General features: G+C 47.0%; 1 protein-coding gene across 3 annotated transcripts; it reads left to right on the top strand.

Moving 5' to 3' along the window:
* Positions 1-237: 237 nt before the first annotated feature.
* Positions 238-18,803, top strand: Abhd4 (abhydrolase domain containing 4, N-acyl phospholipase B). Of its 3 annotated transcripts, none has more exons than XM_057786729.1 (7): positions 238-499; positions 9,891-9,979; positions 11,413-11,785; positions 11,944-12,098; positions 14,116-14,227; positions 16,633-16,819; positions 17,393-18,803. In XM_057786729.1, exons 2-7 carry the CDS (start codon positions 9,940-9,942, stop codon positions 17,480-17,482), a joined length of 957 nt encoding a protein of 318 aa, XP_057642712.1. In that variant the 5' UTR covers positions 238-499; positions 9,891-9,939; the 3' UTR covers positions 17,483-18,803. The 3 variants fall into 3 exon arrangements, with proteins under 3 accessions (XP_057642712.1, XP_057642711.1, XP_057642713.1); XM_057786728.1 differs by lacking the exon at positions 238-499 and adding an exon at positions 6,849-6,929; XM_057786730.1 differs by lacking the exon at positions 238-499 and adding an exon at positions 6,939-7,042.
* The last annotated feature ends 587 nt before the right edge of the window (positions 18,804-19,390 follow it).

The raw sequence follows: 19,390 nt of genomic DNA, 5'->3' as shown, positions 1-19,390 counted from the left end.
ACAATTAATGCGCAGGCGCAGATTGCATCCCTAGACTGAGAACTACAGCCGGAAATAGATTAGTGCGCCTGCGCCTGGGCTTTCGTTGAGCAGGAGACGTGTACTATACCCTTACTTCCGCCCTGCGTTTGTTGACGCCCACTGTTGCTCTGGCGACGAGATTTGTGACAGGAACAGGGGGAAAGGTTTTACCGCGGACAACGTAGCTTACCAGAAAGTTCCGGCTCTCTTTGATCCCATGTCCTCAGTGGTTAAACGTGGGACTCTGCTTAGAGACCAAGCTGGCGGTCTAGGGATCCAACCTGCCTGGCCCTAATTCCCTTAAACGCTCTGTCTGCAGAGGCCTATGCCAGATCGTTAGAGAAGTCAAGTTCCTTCGCATTGAGAATTATGTATATCCGGGGCAAGCTCCAGTTTACACTGGCGGGTGAGGGTTGACCTCTACAGGATCCTGAACTGGAAGGCTGGATCTGGCCCTACGAAGAACCTAAGCCAGCAGGTATTCATTCATTCGACAAACGTTTGTTGGCTACCAACAAGGACCAATAACTTGTGGTTAAGTTGTAGGGACATTCGGGTTAATCAAACAGACATTGTCTAAAAAGGGGGGTGATCACTTGGATGGTGAGTGTAAGGTCAAAATCAGCAGCAATTCGTACCAAACTGACATCTTATATCTATTGTAATATCCCAAGATGTCAACGTCGAAAGGCTCGCAGGAGCACGTCTCGTTCAACCTGACCCGCTCCGAATCCTTTTATAGAAAACGATATGAAAGTTTGAGGTTTTAAGAAAACTTAAACTCAGCCTTCTGCTTTGCATTGCCTTACAAGTTCACAAAAACCAGACCTTCAAAACATAGTATCTCTCACCTTTCGGTTGCAAAGTCTACCCACACATAATTAGGTACTTCATTTCAGCGTTTAAGTCTCACTTTCAACAGCGCTAGCAAAATTTCTAAAACGGCAACTGAACAGCATTCCCTTGCTGTGGCTTGTTATTTGTATGTAGCCTGGGAACACTTAGCACCACAATCCTATGGTAAGAAAAGGCCCTTGCGTAGGTTCCCGCGAACCATCTGTGTCCTTGGGAAATCTTAGTCTGTGAGAAGAGGTAAATCCATATTCACAAATGAGGAGCTTGCACTGATTTAAAAAAAAAAAATAGCCTCGATGCCCTTGTGTTACTGTAGAGAGGGTAGGGGCAGGAAGAAGAGCCAAACTGGTTCCTCTTCCACGTAATATGACATACATCTATCTGCAATTGAACTTTTCTCACTGTCTCGTCACAAGTAGGAGAGCAGACGCCTCTGGTATTCAACCTAAGAACAGAGGGGCCAAGTGGCTGCTTTTAATCATCTAATTATGAATTCCTTAAGAAGTTTCCGTACCACCACTCAGCCTCTTCCAGCAGTGTTGTACCCTCTGTCCCTGCTCAGCTACCGCCATTAACAGCTCCATAGCAATGTCCTAGGAGGCCAGAATCAATGCTTGTCTCATCACTTACTGAGACAAGCACCACCATTTCTGCGACAAAACCTTTCTAATAGAATGACCCCAAAATTTTCCTCAGCCACCTGACTTTATAAGAAAAATTTTGTGTTCAGTGTATGAGTTTATCTAAGCAATCAATGGGGGAGATCATACTATGTTGGTTTTGAGTAGTGTGAGTCAGAACATTAATATGTGTAAAAAGTTCGTATGCCGAGCAGTAGATAAAAGAGCAAGTTCCAGAGTTGGACAAAGATGATTTTTGAACTTTGATTCCACCTGCTACTAATTATCTAATCTCGACCTGATGACTTACTGCTTCATTTGTGCTTTCCTTTTCCTCTTCTTTTTGCCAAGGTTTCTCTATGTAGCCTAGCCTGGAACTCACTATATACAGCAGAGTGGATTTAAACTCGCAATCCTTCTGCCTCTGCTTACCAAGTGTTAAAATTACAGGTACACATCACTACGACACCTAGGCCTCATTTTCCACTTTTATGACGTGGAAGTAACAATACCTGGATCCCCACAATGTCGTATTGGGATTAACTGAGATAATGTAAAACATTAAGGATTTAGCAAAGTGCACAGCACATGGTAAGTGCTCGGAAAATGTTTCCTCTTATGAACTATGATTCATTCTGCTATGAACTGTTTCCTCTGTTTCTCCAAATAATTCAAAGTTAGCCATGCTGCAGAACTGCAATAATTGGGCATACAAAAGATGGTACCAAGACTATAAGTCAGATGACTGGCAAAAGAAACTGGATCTAAAGTCAGAAATCAGAGAAGACTTTAGAGGCTTCATGACTAAGATGCCCAACAATGTAAGATACGGGAGAGTGGAAGGCCAAGAAAGTGCCCTTGGGCAAAGTTCATGATTTTACATTCTTCCTCCAATAATAAGAAATTATATTCTCTACTATGACAAACATGAGTCCTAAGTCCATGGAGAAGAGACTCTCTCAGTTCTTCCCCCTTTGTATTTTACTTTGGCCTTGACTCCTTTTCCTTCTCTCTACTCCCACATGTAACCATCCACTTTTTAAACTTTGGCCCCAATTAGACCAAGACCCTTCTTTCCTTGTTCTCTAATTCAACAAATAAAGCATGCGGCCTATTTGTTACATGTTTCTGGGGATGTAGCATGCTAAGCAAATACTGGACCTCTGACCTATGCCTCCAGCACAGGATTGTTTTCAAAAAGAAAATTATAGCAGAATCAAATTTCAGTCAATACAAAGTGAGTTTTTCTCAACTATGGCGTTTTCTATCCAGGTTCTAGTCGAGCGGCAAATGTCTCTGGTGGGCCTGTGTCCCTTATCCCATCATCCCTGCAGCAGAGCAACTCGGAACCCTTCTCTGATTTCCTTCTTCCCTAGCTCTTTGGGGAGTCCCATAAAAGCTTCAATCTTGCCAGGTGGTGGTGGTGCACACCTGTAATCCCAGCACTTGGGAGGCAGAGACAGGCGAATCTCAGTGAGTTCTAGGCCAACCTGGTCTATAAACTGAGCTAGGCGTACACAGAGAAACCTTGTCTCGAAAAACCACACACACACACACACACACACACACACTGAGAGCACATCAATCTTGTCTTCTCTGGCAACAAAAAAGAATTTGTCATATTTTCCTTTACGAGAGTATCATTTACCCAGGGAAGAGGATTACTAAGAATTGTTGAGCTCCCTACAAGAGGGATCTGAAAACACAATGCTAAGCAGCAATACCCTGTTCAGTAGAATTTCCTTTAATGAAATTAAATTGCCCTGTGCAATCAGCGTGGGGACAGCTAGACACGTGTGGCTACCCGAGCAATAGAAGTATAGCTAGGAGTAACCAAGGAAAGTTTGTGGTTTGTGTTCATTTAAAACTAAGCCAAAGGTGGGATTGGTGGCTCAGCAGTTAGGAGTGCCTGCTGCTCTTATAGAGGACCTGAGTTCAGTTCCCAGTACCCAGGTCAGGTAGCTCATAAATGCCTGTAACTCCAGCTCTAAGGAAATCTGACATGGTGTTTTGGCCAGTGTGAGCATCCACTCTCATGTGTACCTACCTCACATATTAAGCCACATATGCTACAATGGACAGAGGACGTTGGAGCTGTTTTACTCACCAATCCCTTTGTTTAATCTAAGACTCACCTTGTTCATTCAAAAGTCAGCAGCACCCATTTGAAGGAATGATTCATTCCTTCCAGGACTGGGCTTAACCAGCTTATCCGCAGTTAACCAATTAGTTTCTGTCCCTAAAGAATATATTAAAAGGGCTGCTGAGATGGATGGACGTAGACTAGAATCTTCCTGGTAAGCGCACCTCGTGGTGCTACACACATTAATAGAAATGGGCCAAGCAGTGTTTATATGAATACAGTTTGTGTGTCGTTATTTTGGGGCATAAGCTAGCCAGGCATCCAGAGGCTGGGTGGCAGGGACGCAGCCCACAGCTCCTTCAGCAGTTAAGAGTACTCGTTGCTCTTGTGGATGACCTGGGTTTAATTCCCAGCACCAACAAGGAGGCTAACAGCCATCCATACCTCCAGTTCCAGGAGAATCAGATGCATTCTGACTTCTTTGGATAGCAAACATGCTTGTGGTGCACAATTGAGCAAAACACGCATACACATAAAATAATCTCTTAAAAAAATAGAGACAATAATAGAACATTTAAAATCATAATCTTGTAGATAGGAGGGTGCATTTTTTCATATGTGCACATCTTGTGTCTTGACTTCAAGATAAGAAGGGAAAAATACATTTTTTCTCTCCAGAGGCCTGTCTAGATAGATACTAAAGGTCCATTTCATTGTATCTAGTTTTAGCAGATCCACCCAATCCTGAGTTATCTCAGTTCTGGGAATACCTTAAGGATAACTTTAATTGCAAAAGGCATTTTTCATATATTCAAATTTCTTCCTTCTAAACAATTATTATAACAGGAAATTCTGCTAAAGTTTACTTGGTACATGTGGAAACAATGCAAATACTCTCTGTGCTGTGGTGAGATGCACTCTAAAATCTAGAACATTTCAGTTCCACATGATCAGCCTTGCCTCAAAAGGACCCCCATTTTATAGGTTTTCAGGAAAGTAGGCACTTTAGTTATCCTGTGAAAACAACCCCGGATTTCTATCTAGTGTCACTTATATTATAACCCCCAACCCTAACTAGCACTTAGCCCTTCATTCTGTAGACAACCATTCATGCTTCCGCTTACTAAACTGTTCACCCAGCCATTCATCAAGTACCAAGCACCTACCCTGACTCACCTGATGCTGAGAGCAAAGCAGAATACTAGATAGGTAAGACTCCCCACAAAACTTAGTCTCTAGTAGAGAGAAACATAGATGTTCACGATCCTTTCAGGTGTTCTGAAGAAAATACAGTCATGTGGTAGAGAGAAGGAGGTCTCTTTGTTGGAGTGGGGATGCTCTAAGTTCTGATTACATAGTTACCAGCTTTCCAAAGCCCTCCTAAGGAAGTCCGTGGGGACCACAGGAGCAGTTCATTTCCTGTCTTTTTATCATTGGATTCTTTGTGCCAACATGTTTGGCTTTGAACATAAGATGTAACATTTTTAGAGTAAGTAAGTTTGCTGAATGTTTCTTGGAATTATCTTAGCTAATTCTCATGAGGCACAATTCAGAGGAAGAAGCAACCTGGTAAAATGACTTGCCCAAGATCAGGAAAAGGAAATTGGGAAAGCCAAGAACTTGAACTTGGCCCAGATTTCTGACCAGAAGCTTTTAACTAGCTAGCCGGTCTCCTGGAATATCATTAATGCTTCTGGAAAAACTGCAGCTTTCCAGCCTCAGAACAAACTAGCTGTATTAGGATGTGAGGAATTGGAAGTCCAAGTTGTTAGCAGGCTTCCCAATGGTTCTATGTACTGAATTTAGGACCACTAAAAGAATGAATGAAAAATTCTGAAAATTCCAGTTCTCTTAAACTTTAAACCCTTATAATGATCAGTTTAACACTACTGTGTTTTATTGAAGAAGAAATCTCAGAATCTCCTAGGCCTGTCAAGAAGACCAAAGAAGAATTACTTTAGGACTTGGAACATAGCTCAGCAGACAAAGTGCCTGCCTTGAAGGCAGGAAACCATGGATTCAGCCCCCATCCTGAACCATCGTGCCTGGCAGCACAGAACATAATCCCAGCACTCCAGAGGTAGAAACGGGAGAATCACAAGGTGGAGGTCATCCTCAGATATAAATCAAGAGGGACACATAACACACACAGAGAGAGAGAGAGAGAGAGAGAGAGAGAGAGAGAGAGAGAGAGAGAGAGAGAGAGAGAGAGAGAGGAGAGAGAGAATATCTCAGAAAGAGGTAGGAAGGAAAAGGAAAAAAGAAAGGTATTTTTGTAAATTTCTCTTTCCTGAAGTGTGGTTTTAAGCTAATGGAGTGGATAATCTGAAATGGAGCAGCTCTGGTGATATCACACCCCCTTTGCCAGTTCAGGTGAGTTCTGCAGCCAGCTTCAAGATTTGAACTCCTCCGCAGAACCCACCTGAAATGTGCACAGAGCTTTTGGGGTAAGATACGTCATCACATCTAATATTCTGTATCCCACACCCACATACATGAAGCATGCCCAGCCTTAATGTTAGTTCTTTAGCTGGTCCTCCTCTGGAAGGGGGGTTCCTCCAAAGGGAAGCGGTATGGAGCTATTTTTCCTTGTAAACTAGGCTGGAGACAGACATCCCCAGAGCAGAGGAATGCTTACTTATCTTGACAGATGTCACAGCTGCTTAGAGCTGTAAATACAGGATGTCCCAAATACTGCATGGAGCATACTTAGTTTTAAAAATTGCTTTCTGTCTCAAACTCAGTTTTAACTAGGCATTTTGGTTTTGTGTTTTTGAAATCTGAAAATCTTGGGTTACAATATCCAAGGCCCCTTGTTAGGGAGCAACCTATGATGTTTCCGCGAACATCTAAACCATTTTAACAGTCGAACTAGGAAAGGCAGGTGAAGCGTCAGGGACCTGAGCTATAGTGGGAAGCTCCTTAGTGTGAGAAAGTCAAGGCAGTTCCTTCCACTCTTTAATTGTGGGAGAGATGGAGGCGGGGCGGATGGCATTTCAGTGGGGAACAGGGAGTTTTAAACCTGTCTCCCTCGCTGTACCCCAAAGGTGGGTGATACGGATTAGGATCCTGCTTTTGAGAGACCCTAGTGTTCAGCCCGGACGCAGGCCAGCGGGAGCAAACAGAAAGAAAGTACACCACAGGTTCCAGCCCAGGAGTGGTGCTGGCCGGTGGGACAGGGGCGCAGGTTCATGAACCCCACTAGCGGCCCAGGCCCCGCCTCCGGCTCCGCCCCCTTTGTTATCCGATACTTCTCTGGGTCAGCTGGTTCTGGCGTCAGGCGGAGGGATGGGCTGGCTCAGCTCGACCCGGCAGGGCTTGTTTACTATGGCTGATGATCTGGAGCAGCAGTGAGTTACTCCTGTCCGTTTCTCTTTCTATCTCTGTCTGTCTGTCCGGGTCAGGATCCGGGGACTGTCTGTGGTTGCAGACAGCTTCAGACTTTCCCGTCTTTCCTTTTCAGGTTGGCTTCCAGGGAGGGATGGGGTGCTCTGAGGAGGCTGCGGAGCAGGGGGAGCGCTAAGGGTTGAGCTTGTGTGCAGCCCGGGGAGTCTGACTTTCCACTTAGTCTTCGCGAGCACCCCTTGGTAGCGCAGTTTGATTGGTGGTAATGTACAATGGATAAGCTCGCTCTTCTCGCCCCCAAAGCAAGCTTGAGAGACGCGGACGTGGGGGCAGCAGCCGGATGCTTGTGGAGACTTGCCCCGGGACCAAAGTCGTGGGTGTGAAAGGCCTTGAAGGAGAAGGAGTGGGAGGGAGAAGTCCTCACTGCTCTGGGATTAGTGTGGACCTGGCTTGCAAGTTCTTTTAGCCCTTGGCCGCCTTGACACGTTCTGCTTGCAATCCTAATTGATGATGTTTTTAATCATTATAAACATATGCTTACTGCAGTGGGTTCACAATTAAGTTTGTTAAATTGAGGGTGGGGGGAGGGTACCGCTCACCCAAGGGCATCAAGTTTGAGATGCCACCTGTGGGTGGTGTGATGACGGTCTAACAGGACCAGGAAAAAGTTACTTGGAGAATGACTCAGCTCCAAGGGTTTCATGGGAACAAGGCCTTCCCTTGACCTAATATTTGTCCTTTTGGCAGAAGGAATTAACTTTGTAACAATAGTAAATAATAGCGTTGGGGACTTGAAGGAACTTCTCAGGAGAGTATTGCTTTCTAAGAGGAAATTTACAATGCCTAACAGAGACTAGAGCCAGAAAAGATGCAGGTTATTCAGCTCTGTTTAACAAATAAAGCAGAAGATGCTGGTGCCCACAGAAACTTAGAGGCTTGCTCAAAATTCCAGGGGTCTAGAACAGGTTTTCTGTCAGCACAGAACTGCTCTGTTCCCCCATGAGGATGAGGCACTGCCCGGGTGAAGGGGCTCCGGGCAGTTGGCCTCACTTTCCCATCTCAGTCCTTTCCTCCCTGATAGCACTAGCACACAGTGAGACGAGACAAGGGCCTGTTCTCTGTCTGGATCAGTGTCTGGAGAAGAAAGGCAAAGGTGTACACGTACCCTGTACTCCCCACCCCCACCCCTTTCAGGGCTGTGGAGCACACTGTCTGGAGGACAGCATTTCCCATGAGCTCCTGTAGGCAGTTACAGAGATATGTGGGTTTCCCGTGTCGTGATCTGACTGGTTATAGTCTCTACAGTGCAAAGAGGAAGTTTCTATTTTGAGACTGGTCAAGAGTTGTGGTCCTGGTCCTGGTGCTTCAATCCAACAGGGAATTCTGGTAGATGGTTAAAAGGGTCCTGGGTGTCCCTAGGATTAAATGGTTGAGACTGTCAGCTTTCATATGAGAGAAGCCGTTTATATACCACTCCCACACCAACACTAGGTTTTCTTTCAAACCTCACACTTTCATTGAGAGCAGCTACCTAAAAATAGTAGTAATATATATACAGGTAATGATCGGCTGAGGGAAGATATCAGTTCTAAGCCTTGTTCTATATGCTTTAGATGTTAACTCACAGATTTTAAAAAAAAAAAAAAACTTGTGAGGTAGATAACAATTACCTCCCATTTGTGGCTGAAGAAACTGACACAGAAAGCTAATGTGTCACTGTCTCGCTGCTGCTAAGTGGCCTTGCTGGGATTAGAACTCTAGTTTCTGGCTTTAGATCACATTCCCTGTGATCTAATGTGGTTATCTACTGCAGTGTTCAGATGTGCCTCAAAAAGCTGGGACTAGAAGGTCCACGGAGGAGGCATTCTTTTTCTAACTTGCTGGTGACCTCTCTGGGAATCAGCTTGCTCACCTGAGAAGCAGAGGCTGAACTAGGTGATTTTCCAGAAAACACCCTAATGTAACATCTGTGCTTCCCGTGATGTTCGGGGGGCCCACTGTGTATGCTACGAATAGCTGGGATGGTTCTGGCCTTGTGAACCTTCTCATGCTCATACCCACAAGCCCTTGCTGCGGCTTCTGGCAACCATCCTATAGCCTTCACCTAGGCAGAGTTCACAAAAAGGAATAACATGAAAGATAGGGGAAGTAGAGTAGAAACTGATTCACTGAGCAATTTAATTTGTGGCAGGTACTTGACAAGGTTCCTTTCCTATCTGGACCTCAGAGCCAGTCTATTTATCAGTGGCAGGTCTGTAATTCAGAGCCAGGAGTTCTGTTCACTCCAGAACTGGGGCTTGTAACCTCCATGGCTTAGTCACTGGGTGTGAAGGAGAAAGCAGGATGAGTTACCAGTTCTACTCTAGGACATAGGTAAGCTTTCTTCTACTTTACAACCTGAAGAAGTAGGCCAGAGTCACCTGTGTCTCTTGGGGGACAGTAGGACATGAACCCAGATAGCCCTTCCCTGCCTACCCCAGCTCCAAGTTCAGAGCTGATGGATTTCGCAATCAGGGACTAACAGCGGCCCATACTTCCAGAAGCGTGTAAGACAACAGATGGCATGGGAACTTGTCTGTCCTCCCCTAAAAGAACAGCTAGTTCTGGGGGTGACAGAAATAGTGCAAATATTAAAGTCGCTCCCTCTCCCTTTGAAATCTCCTTGAACAGAAATCATGATAACCACTAACAAAGGGGAATTGTGACACTCCAGGAGGATAATAGATGGGAAAAAGTCGTTTTGTGCACATGGTGTTGTAATATCTATCAAGGGCCATTGTTGTCAATAGCCATTTGCCAAGGAAAAGTAACAGTATATGGGCCTGCTAGGGCATTGCTGACGCTGAAGGCCATTAGGAGCAGGCCTCCTGCGGCTGGGAAACACCTTGTACCCTGATAACTCATGGAGCTATCAGCAAGACTGGGAACTTTTCAGTGTGGCCAACAAGTGCCTCTCTGTCTCGTAGGCCTCAGGGCTGGCTGAGTAGCTGGCTACCCACTTGGCGCCCCACTTCCATGTCTCAGCTGAAGAATGTGGAAGCCAGGATCCTCCAGTGTAAGTAGAGGAGACAGTTTGCCTCTCCCTTTAAAATACCTGGAAAAGATACAAGATCTTCTCCAAGCTGGGTCCACTGAGCCCACTGATTCCTGATGAGCAGTATATGGGCCAGAGGAAAGAAAATCGGTGGTTTGAGGGGAGGGGCGGACAGAGGACACAGTATTTCATGACAGTGGTCCCTCAACTCCCTAGCCCTGTGGTAACCCTTTCCACCTCCTCCAGTTTCACCTTAGGCCCTATACATTCCAGTGTGCATTAACGCATACAGATATTTCGCCCCCTTCATCTTTCCCTATCTCTTCATTTTTCCCTCTCTCCTAAACACATAACTAAGCACATTTTAATTCACCGCCTTCCTACTTGAGTGTCAGCAATCCTGTGTTTTCTAATATTGCTGTTTCCTGCCTTCTACTAGATGTACCCTACCAGCTGCCTGGTTACCACAGTTATTTGGAGTTCACACAGACCAGATTGCATGAGCAATATTGAAGAAGGTGACCCATGAGCAGCACTAGCCTTTGGTTCCAGCAAGACCCCAGGCTCTTATCTACCCATAACCCCACCCTATCATGACCAACCCTGCTGTTCCGCTTAGGTAGAGCTACTGTCTCTGGCCTGAAAGGAACCACGGCTCTCAAGCCTCCATCCAGATGCATCTGATTCACCCAGGAAGCTCTTTCATATGACTGTTGCCACACTAGCAAGAAGAAAAACACTGCCCCACCTCAGTGTCTAAGAGGAATAAGCCCTTGGCAACCCACTCCCATCACCACTCTACCCAGCTAGACCACAGTTCTCTCTCTTCTCCAAACACATGCAAATTCAAGAGTCCAAGGATCCTTTGACATCAGGGACCCAGAGGGAAGTGGGCACAACATCTTGATCCCTCTTATAGCCTACGGACCAAATGGTCTGCACATTTCCCTTGGATTTGAATTCATTAGTTTATGAAGTATAAAAGAAAAATTACTCTGGTACTTATTAAGTCTTTTAGAATGACTGTATAAAATTCATTCTCGGTTCCCCATACTACAAGAACAGCTGGGGATTTAGGGCTAAGGATAGAAATCACTAAAGACATCAAGAACAGTGAGTTCTTTCTGAATGGATTCAGCAAGATTCTTGGTAAAGAAAAGTCCAGGACTTACACATCAAATCAAAGGTAGAAGCCAAGGGACTGGATCAGATCTGAAGACAGGGCTGGGGAAGGGGCTCGTCCTACTAACATAGGGTTCAGGCTAAAGCCAGTCTAAGGAGGTTGGAGGTAGATGGGAGCTGTTGAAGGTCACTTTTTGTTTCTGAGATAAAACAGTGACCAAATCAAACCTGGGGAGAAAAGTTTCTGTGGCTCACAGATTACAGGGCGGGAGCATAGAGGCAAGAATTGAAGCAGCGGCTTGCCGCTTTACCCTGAACTCTTCCCTTCCCAGGTCTCCAGAACAAGTTCCTGGCCCGTTACGTTTCCCTCCCGAACCAGAACAAGATCTGGACGGTGACTGTGAGCCCAGAGCAAAAGGATCGCACCCCTCTGGTGATGGTACATGGCTTTGGGGGCGGCGTGGGCCTCTGGATCCTCAACATGGATTCGCTGAGTACCCGTCGCACACTCCATACCTTTGATCTGCTTGGCTTCGGGAGAAGCTCAAGGCCAACATTCCCAAGGGACCCAGAAGGAGCTGAAGATGAGTTTGTGACCTCAATAGAGACATGGCGGGAGACGATGGGAATCCCCACCATGATCCTCCTGGGGCACAGTTTGGGGGGATTCCTGGCCACTTCCTACTCTATCAAGTATCCTGAGAGGTAATATGAACTACCCTCGCCCCTCATGAACTGACTCCGTGCCTTACCAGACGCATTCCAATACTGATTTCCAGTAAAACTCTCACTTCCCAGCAGTTTAAGAGGCATGAGACCTCCAAGAAAACACAGTGTACCCTCTGTCTCTTCTCTTAATGTAGAGTTAAACACCTTATTCTGGTGGACCCATGGGGCTTTCCCCTACGACCAACCGACCCCAGTGAGATCCGTGCACCTCCAACCTGGGTCAAGGCTGTGGCATCTGTCCTTGGGCGTTCCAATCCACTGGCTGTTCTTCGAGTGGCTGGGCCTTGGGGTGAGTCACCTACAGGAGAAGAACTCTGTCTTTAAACTGAGGCCACCCCACTTACCGTTGCCTTGGTGCACCTGGTCTCCTGCTATCCTCACTTGTTCGTAAAACAGAGCCTGACCTGGCATTGTCACTTAAAACGATCATGAGGACAGCATCTCTTTAGTGGAGGTTTCAGATGATTGTCGTAGTTTCCCTCCATCTGCATCAGCAGAGAGAACAGAATGACCGCCTTATTGTCAGCAGAAAGAAAGGAAGGGGCTATTGCGTGTGGCTTCTCTGTTTCTCTGCTGTGAGTGTATATGACCACCTGTCTGTTGCAGTAACTATCACCCAGTCCCATTCCATTGCTCACCAGCACCTAGAGCAAGGAGAGCTCTGAACCTCAGCTTCTAACGTAGCACAGTGCAGACAAGTCCCTCTGAACCATGCGCGCACTGCTCTAGAGAAACACCACATCTCCGTTCTGGGTTTCTTAGCATTGAGTAGCTGTCAGAAGGTTCTCTATGCAAAGGAGACAGAAAGCAGGCCACGCTGTAGTGCGTCTGTCAGAGTCTCCGCAGTCTCTTCTCACACTGCCCGCGTGCTTCCCTTTGAGGAGCTTTTTTTTTTTTTTTTTTTTTTTTTTTTCAAGACAGGGTTTCTCCGTAGCTTTTGGTTCCTGTCCTGGAACTAGCTCTTCTAGACCAGGCTGGCCTTGAACTCACAGAGATCCGCCTGCCTCTGCCTCCCGAGTGCTGGGATTAAAGGCGTGTGCCACCACCGCCCGTTGAGGAGCTTTTTACACTGATGAAGTAAAAAGCAGATTCCTTTTATTGAAAAGATTGGTGACCCCTGTTTTGTACCGATAGCTTATATTTATATAGAAATGTCCAGTAGTCGCTAGTTGCAGTGGCTGAAACAGAATGGCTCCCAAGGAAGAGTGGAAAATGAGCCCAGCCCTGATGTAGAAGGTAGCACAGGAGTTCTGGAAGAAGAGGGGCAAGCAAGGGACACGGGTGCCAAAGGGGAGCAGGCGGGCAGAGGGCTGACCTTAGTCCAAGTGGCTCCAGCAGACACCCCTGCCATCCTTCTACGCTAAGCATTCTCCCCTTTCCTGGCCTTGGATCTGGCCAGTTTCATTCAGGGCCTCAGCTACTGTGTTTGCTGGCTGCCTGGCAGCCATGGGATTGTGTCAGAGGAGGGCAGGGCCTGTGGCTATGTTCCCAGTTCTTCCCCTGACACCTCTCACAGACAAAAGACCTGCAGGAAGGACAGAGAAAATGGCCAGTAGGTCCAGTCCTCCAGTCTGCCCGCATATACCAATGGCGTACATGTGCACTGTGGTGAGAGACGCGGTGTCCTGAGCCTGGGCCAGCGGTGCCATTAAGGTCACTCTCCGTGTATTCTGTTACAGCCTGAAAGTGAGAGAGTGCTCGGAAATGGGAGTTTCATCCGCTACCTTCAGAAGAGTAAAAATCTATCAGGGTTCCCATGAGGTCGGGGAAGGAGGGGACACACCTCAGACTGTAAATGAAAATTCTCTTAACCGCAGACACTCACAGAACTTGTGAACCTGTAGGGAAAGTCTTGGGATTTACTGAAGTGAAAATCACCTGGCTCCTTGGGGATGCTAGGCTGGCTCTAAACTCACTGGTGAGCAGCAGTCGAGCTCTGACGTTTGAAGTCGTCTGTTTCTTCCCAGCAAGCTTCTTCACCCTTTTTGCTACTGCCATGTTAAATGCATAAAGGAACCAAATGCTTAGATAAATTTGGTTCAGGTTGTTTAAACATGAGCAGTCAAGAGTTTATTCTCTGTCCCCACCACCACCACCCACACTGGCCACTCCATGGTTTTGTGTGGTTTGGAATTGGGTGATTGTTGATGTTGTTTTTTGGTAGGGGCTTAAATAGGGTCTCACTGGATTCTCTGATTGACCTTGAACTTGAAACAGTTCTCCTGCCTTGGCTTGCTGGGCAGTGGAATTGCAGGCACATGCCGTGCTCCCAGCATCATGCTGTTGTTTCTTCAATCCTTTCCCAGGGCCTGGGCTGGTGCAGAGATTCCGTCCTGACTTCAAGCGCAAGTTTGCAGACTTCTTTGAGGATGATACCATCTCGGAATATATCTACCACTGCAATGCACAGAATCCCAGGTGAGGGCAGCTCCCAGGACCAGCCCAGGGCGGGCAGCTTAAAGAGCTGCACAGTTTTGTGATTTAGTCTTCTTCCATAAAACTCTGACTCAGGGGAACGTGAGCACCAGCAGGCTTGATCATTTCCAGAGAGTTCCCTAGGGGTGGCCACTAAAGGTATATATAGAAGATAATAGATTTAATTAAAGAAGCTGTCCCTCTCCACAGACCTCATGGCTTCTGTAGGAGTCAGCAACTGGCCTGATAGAAATAGTATGGAAAACATTTAAAAGGCAGTTTTTAACTGAAAAACTGATTTTTTTAAAGAAATTTTATAGTTGGTTTTTGGTTTGATTTTATAGGCAAATGTGGTTTTTGTTTGTTTTTAAGGCAAATAGAGAAAGAAACATCTTTGCTTATCCACGATCTTCAATTTCCAAATTTCCTCATTTTCAGTTTAATATTTCATGTAACATTGCTTCAAAGAGACTCCTAGAATGTGTCCCTTTGTATAAATACACATGACATATCTATAAGATACATGTCTGGAATATAGTCAAAGAAAGAATATGCATTTATTTCAGTTATATACACCTCGAAATAGCTTAGAATGGGCATAAAAATCCTTCCACTCTTTTAAAAGTATGGAAGTGTCCAGAGAACTGAGAAGTTCTCATCTCTGACTGCTCACAGGCAAGCTCCAAAAGCTGCTGACCTGCAGGTTTGGCAGCACTGACAGCCAGGATAGAGCCAAGAAAGTAATCTCCCACAGCCAGGCTCTGTGGGAGGCTGATACCAGCAGGGCACACTGGTAGCACCACCCTGTGGAGACCTCACCCTAACCCTGCAGAAGCCATAGACAACTACCCACCTCTTTCCAAGCCTGTCCAAGTCACCATGACCCCAAGGTTATGAGGGAGGTGAGGTTCGACCTTTCAGCCATACTGTGAGTATTAGTCTTGATGCAGCGTGGGAGCCAGTATTGCATGTGATTACAGCTAGTAGCAGGGTCCCAGCTAAACAATGTGCCGTAGGAACCTCAGCAGTTAAAGTGGACACCCCCAGCTTCCTGCTCTTGGATTCCTCTCAGTCCCCATGGGCTCATCATCAACCCCATCTGGTGGCCAGCTCTCTTTCTCTCCCTCCAGACATTTTATAGCACCAAGCTCTTTTACTCTAGTTGACAGATTTTCAGTAGTTCTATCAGTCCTTTGGGAAACATGACTCTGGCCCAAGGGAAAATGTTTGAATAGTGCCTTCTTCATCCACCTAGACTTGGGAGCTCTGTATATATCTTCATTCTTTTCATCTTGTACTGATAAAGTGGGCATAGTTCCCTCCAGTTTGTATATGAGAAAACTGAGGTATGTTCTGGTTACACGACTTGCTAAGAAAACATGATTTAAATGCATGTCTGACAGACTGCAGAGTTCGTGGTACCATGTCTCCTAAGATGTTCTCTGCTTCTGCTGGTACAGACAGAATTCATCCCGAGGTGCAAAGGAAACCAGAAATGTAACTACACCGAACAGGCAGAGCCCAGGAGGGAACATTGTCTTCAACTTCCCTACCTCCCACAAAAAGCTACAAGCTAGTCAGAAAGTTGGCTCCTGTCCCAGCCTCACATAAACCTGATAGGGAGATTGAATTCATATTTGTGGTGTCCCCCTAGCAGCAGCTGCTGATCCCCAGTCTCAAAAGCCTGGTGTGTTTCATTCTTCATCCCCGAGTGTCTTTAGCACATCCTTCTCTGTCTAACGCTCACTCCTCAGGGCTCACCTCTAGTGAATTCTCCCTCTGTCTCCTCAGCAGCTAAGCCCCTTACCCATGTTCTGTAGCTCCAACCCCTTTTAATAGTCCTTAGAACAGCGGGGCGTTGGTGGGCATGCCTTTAATCTCAGCACTCGGGAGGCAGAGACAGGTTAATCTTTGTGAGTTCGAGGCCAGCCTGGTCTACAAGAGCTAGTTCCAGGATAGCCAGAGCTGTTATACAGAGAAACCCTGTCTCGGAAATAATAGTAATAATCATCATCATCCTTAGGACATTTTGAGTTAAAGCATAGTCTTCAGATTATTTATTTAGCCACCACCTTCCAAAGATGTAAGCAACAGTGCTAACTCCAGGCAGGGTGGGCCCAGCATCTGTCCCATTCCTGTGTCCCTTCACCCAGCCCAGGTGTAAATATATATTACGTAAGTACGCAGTGTGTTCTTGAACAGCTCCCTATGCCATGGGGGTTTTCACATCATGCCCTGAGGTGTGTCACTCATCTCCTAATCTCGTCAATATTTAATGAGCCAGCACTGGCTATGAGAAGATTATAAAGACAGTAAGGTCCAGCCCAGCCTCTGAAAAACAGCAAGTTGACATTTTCTGCTTCAGGGTTTGTTTATATGTCAATCATCTCACTGTTTTGTTCCCTCAGTGGGGAAACGGCATTCAAAGCCATGATGGAGTCCTTTGGCTGGGCCCGGCGCCCCATGTTGGAGCGAATTCACTTAATTCGAAAAGATGTGCCCATCACCATGATCTATGGGGCTAACACCTGGATAGATACCAGCACGGGGAAAAAGGTGAAGATGCAAAGGCCGGATTCCTATGTCCGGGACCTGGTAGGTTGATGTGCCAAGGAATGGGAGTTGCAGCGGACAGTGGGTGACAGAGGGTGATTAAAACCAGGACAAAAATATACAGATGAGATGGAGCGCTGGCTTTGAAAGTTCGCCCCTCCCCAGCCCCCTGCTAGTTAGGAATGTCCTTTCCTGTGCAGTCCAGTTCAGGTAAAAGACAGGCTCCCCGTGAGCAGCCAGGCATGTGCTTCCATTCCAGACCTCCAGCCTCCCCATTGTCCCTCCTAAACCACAACAGTGAGCAGCAGGCTGTGTAGCGGAGGTTGCAGTGGAAGCCCTTCCTGCCACACTTGTCTCCTGCACCTCCCCGTCCCTAGGAGGTGCATAAAACAAAACAGATGAGTGGTGGGGCTTCTGAGCAGGAAAGACACAGTGGCTTTTGACAGTCACTACACAAAGGAGTGCGCAGTGTTCAGAGAAAAGGTGGGGTCTTGCTTCTGAGAAGAGCTAAGGGCAGCAGGCAAGCAAGATTTGAGGGAAGGGTGGGAGAAGAACTGGTAGGACCACTGCCCAGTGCTGGGACTTGAGAGCTGAGCCCCACTGTCATGTCCACAGGAGATCGAGGGGGCATCGCACCACGTCTATGCCGACCAGCCACACATCTTCAACGCTGTGGTAGAAGAGATCTGTAACTCGGTCGACTGAGCTGCTCTGAGAAAAAGAGGAGGAAGCCAGAGTTACTGTCACCTCCTTGTCTTAGTCAGAACCTCTGTCCTTTCCTTACCAACTAACACGTGCCAGCCAGGCAGAGTCGGGCTGTTCCCGAGATAGGACCACAGTGAAAATGAGCACTTTTGATCCCATGCTGATGGCAAGAGGCAGAATCCACAAGAGGCCTTGAACTCCCCACTCTGGGGAAGAGCATAAAGGGTTGCCTAGTGCCACCCACTCTCTCCATGCCAAGTGTTACCAGGTGGTGATTATGAGGAGATTGCATGATGCAGTCTCCCTGCATGGCCTTCCCTTCCTCTGAACAGAGAGGGGGCTCCCCGCAGCCTTTCTAGTTCGGGAATGTGTCAGAGAGTAGGTTCTATGCAGGAACGTCTTCCTTCTCCATCACTCCATGCCTGCATCTAAACCCAGTTCCCGCCTATCCACCAAGGGCAGCTCTGTTCACCCACAGACCCTTCCATGACCTCATTGGCAGAAGAGGAAGGATGGACCACATCAGGGCAGGATGGAACACAGCTCTGCATGCTGGGTTCCAGCAGAACTGGGTATATAGCCCAGGTCTGCTGGCTTCCAGCACATAGTGTAAGCTTCATTCACCAAGGTTCCATGCAAACACCTCTGCTGTGGAGCTGGTTCAAAACTAATCTTGCTCCATATTCTAACCTGTTATACAGGCACACTATTCTCTTGTGCTGTGTCTCAATCCTGGTTTCCTAAATTGGGACATTTGAGACTCTTTCCCCTTCCTTCTCCCACTGTGAGGCTTTAAGCCTCTCCTGTGCCTTGGGCCCTAAAGCCCCATGTGTAGTATAGAGCAAAGATGGCTCCTGGTGGAGAAGGGGAAAGGCCCTTCTGCCCTGGAGTCGTGTCTGGACTCATGAAGTTCACAAGTATCTGCAGCATTTTCTACCTAGCCCCAGAGCTGAGGTCCCCTGAGAGCTCCTGCCCGTGGCTCACGGAGGAGCTTTAAGCCAGCAGTTCTCTGTGCTCATCAGCCACGAAATGCTTCTCACTGCCTACCCTCTATGCCTGCCATCTGTCACCATGGTCTCCAACTCACTCTGCTCCAGAATTACCCATCAGCCCTCTCCTATGGATCTCATTCCAGGTCCTGCTCTAAGGCTCTGGGTGCTAGGCTGGGCCTGGCCCCAGAAGCAGGGCAGTTCCTGCCTCTCCTTCTCTTTTATAAAGCCAACCCTTTCACCAGAATAGTATTAACTCCTGGTGCTTTGTACTGCTGGTCCAGCTGCCTTGGGCTCTTTTTCTAAATTAATAAAGAAGAGTAAAAGCTGTTTGCTGTGATGCTGTTTAATATTGGTCCAACAAGACCATCGGGTGGCCCTGCCTTGCAGCAGTCTGTGTAGTCCCCAAACAAGAGAATGAAGCCAAAATGGTACCACTCATGCGCTGCTGTCTCCCATAGACTGTCTCAGACAGCCTGCTCCTGATGGAAGGAGGCTTAGGCCAGACCACAGCTGGCTTCAACCCCAGTCAGCAGGAGAACTGTGAGGCGCTGGGAGCGTACTCTTCTCCAGTCAGTCCTGTCAACCTAGGTCTGGGACTTCACAACCCTACTTCCCAACTTCTCTCCATTCTGAGTCTCAGCTCACATTTTCCTTACACAGAGAAGCCTGCCTTTCCCACACCCCAACATAGAAGTTCCTGTTGCATGTCTGCATTGAGACTCAACTGCCCCTCTTTGGAATTGTAAACATGAGACTAAAGAGAGCTGCTTAGTGGCTAAGAGCCCTTGCTGCTCTTCCAGAGACCTAAGTTAAGTCCCCAGCACCCATGTCCCATGTCTGTCTGGCAACTCCCAGTTGGAACTCCATTCCCAAGTGGACCTCTAGCTTCTGCAGTGATTTGCATGCACATGCCCAC

Source organism: Chionomys nivalis, chromosome 12, assembly GCF_950005125.1.
Source record: "Chionomys nivalis chromosome 12, mChiNiv1.1, whole genome shotgun sequence".
Lineage (NCBI taxonomy): Eukaryota > Metazoa > Chordata > Mammalia > Rodentia > Cricetidae > Chionomys > Chionomys nivalis.
The sequence above is the reverse complement of the archived record's forward strand: the minus strand, read 5'-3'. Positions and strand labels throughout refer to the sequence as shown.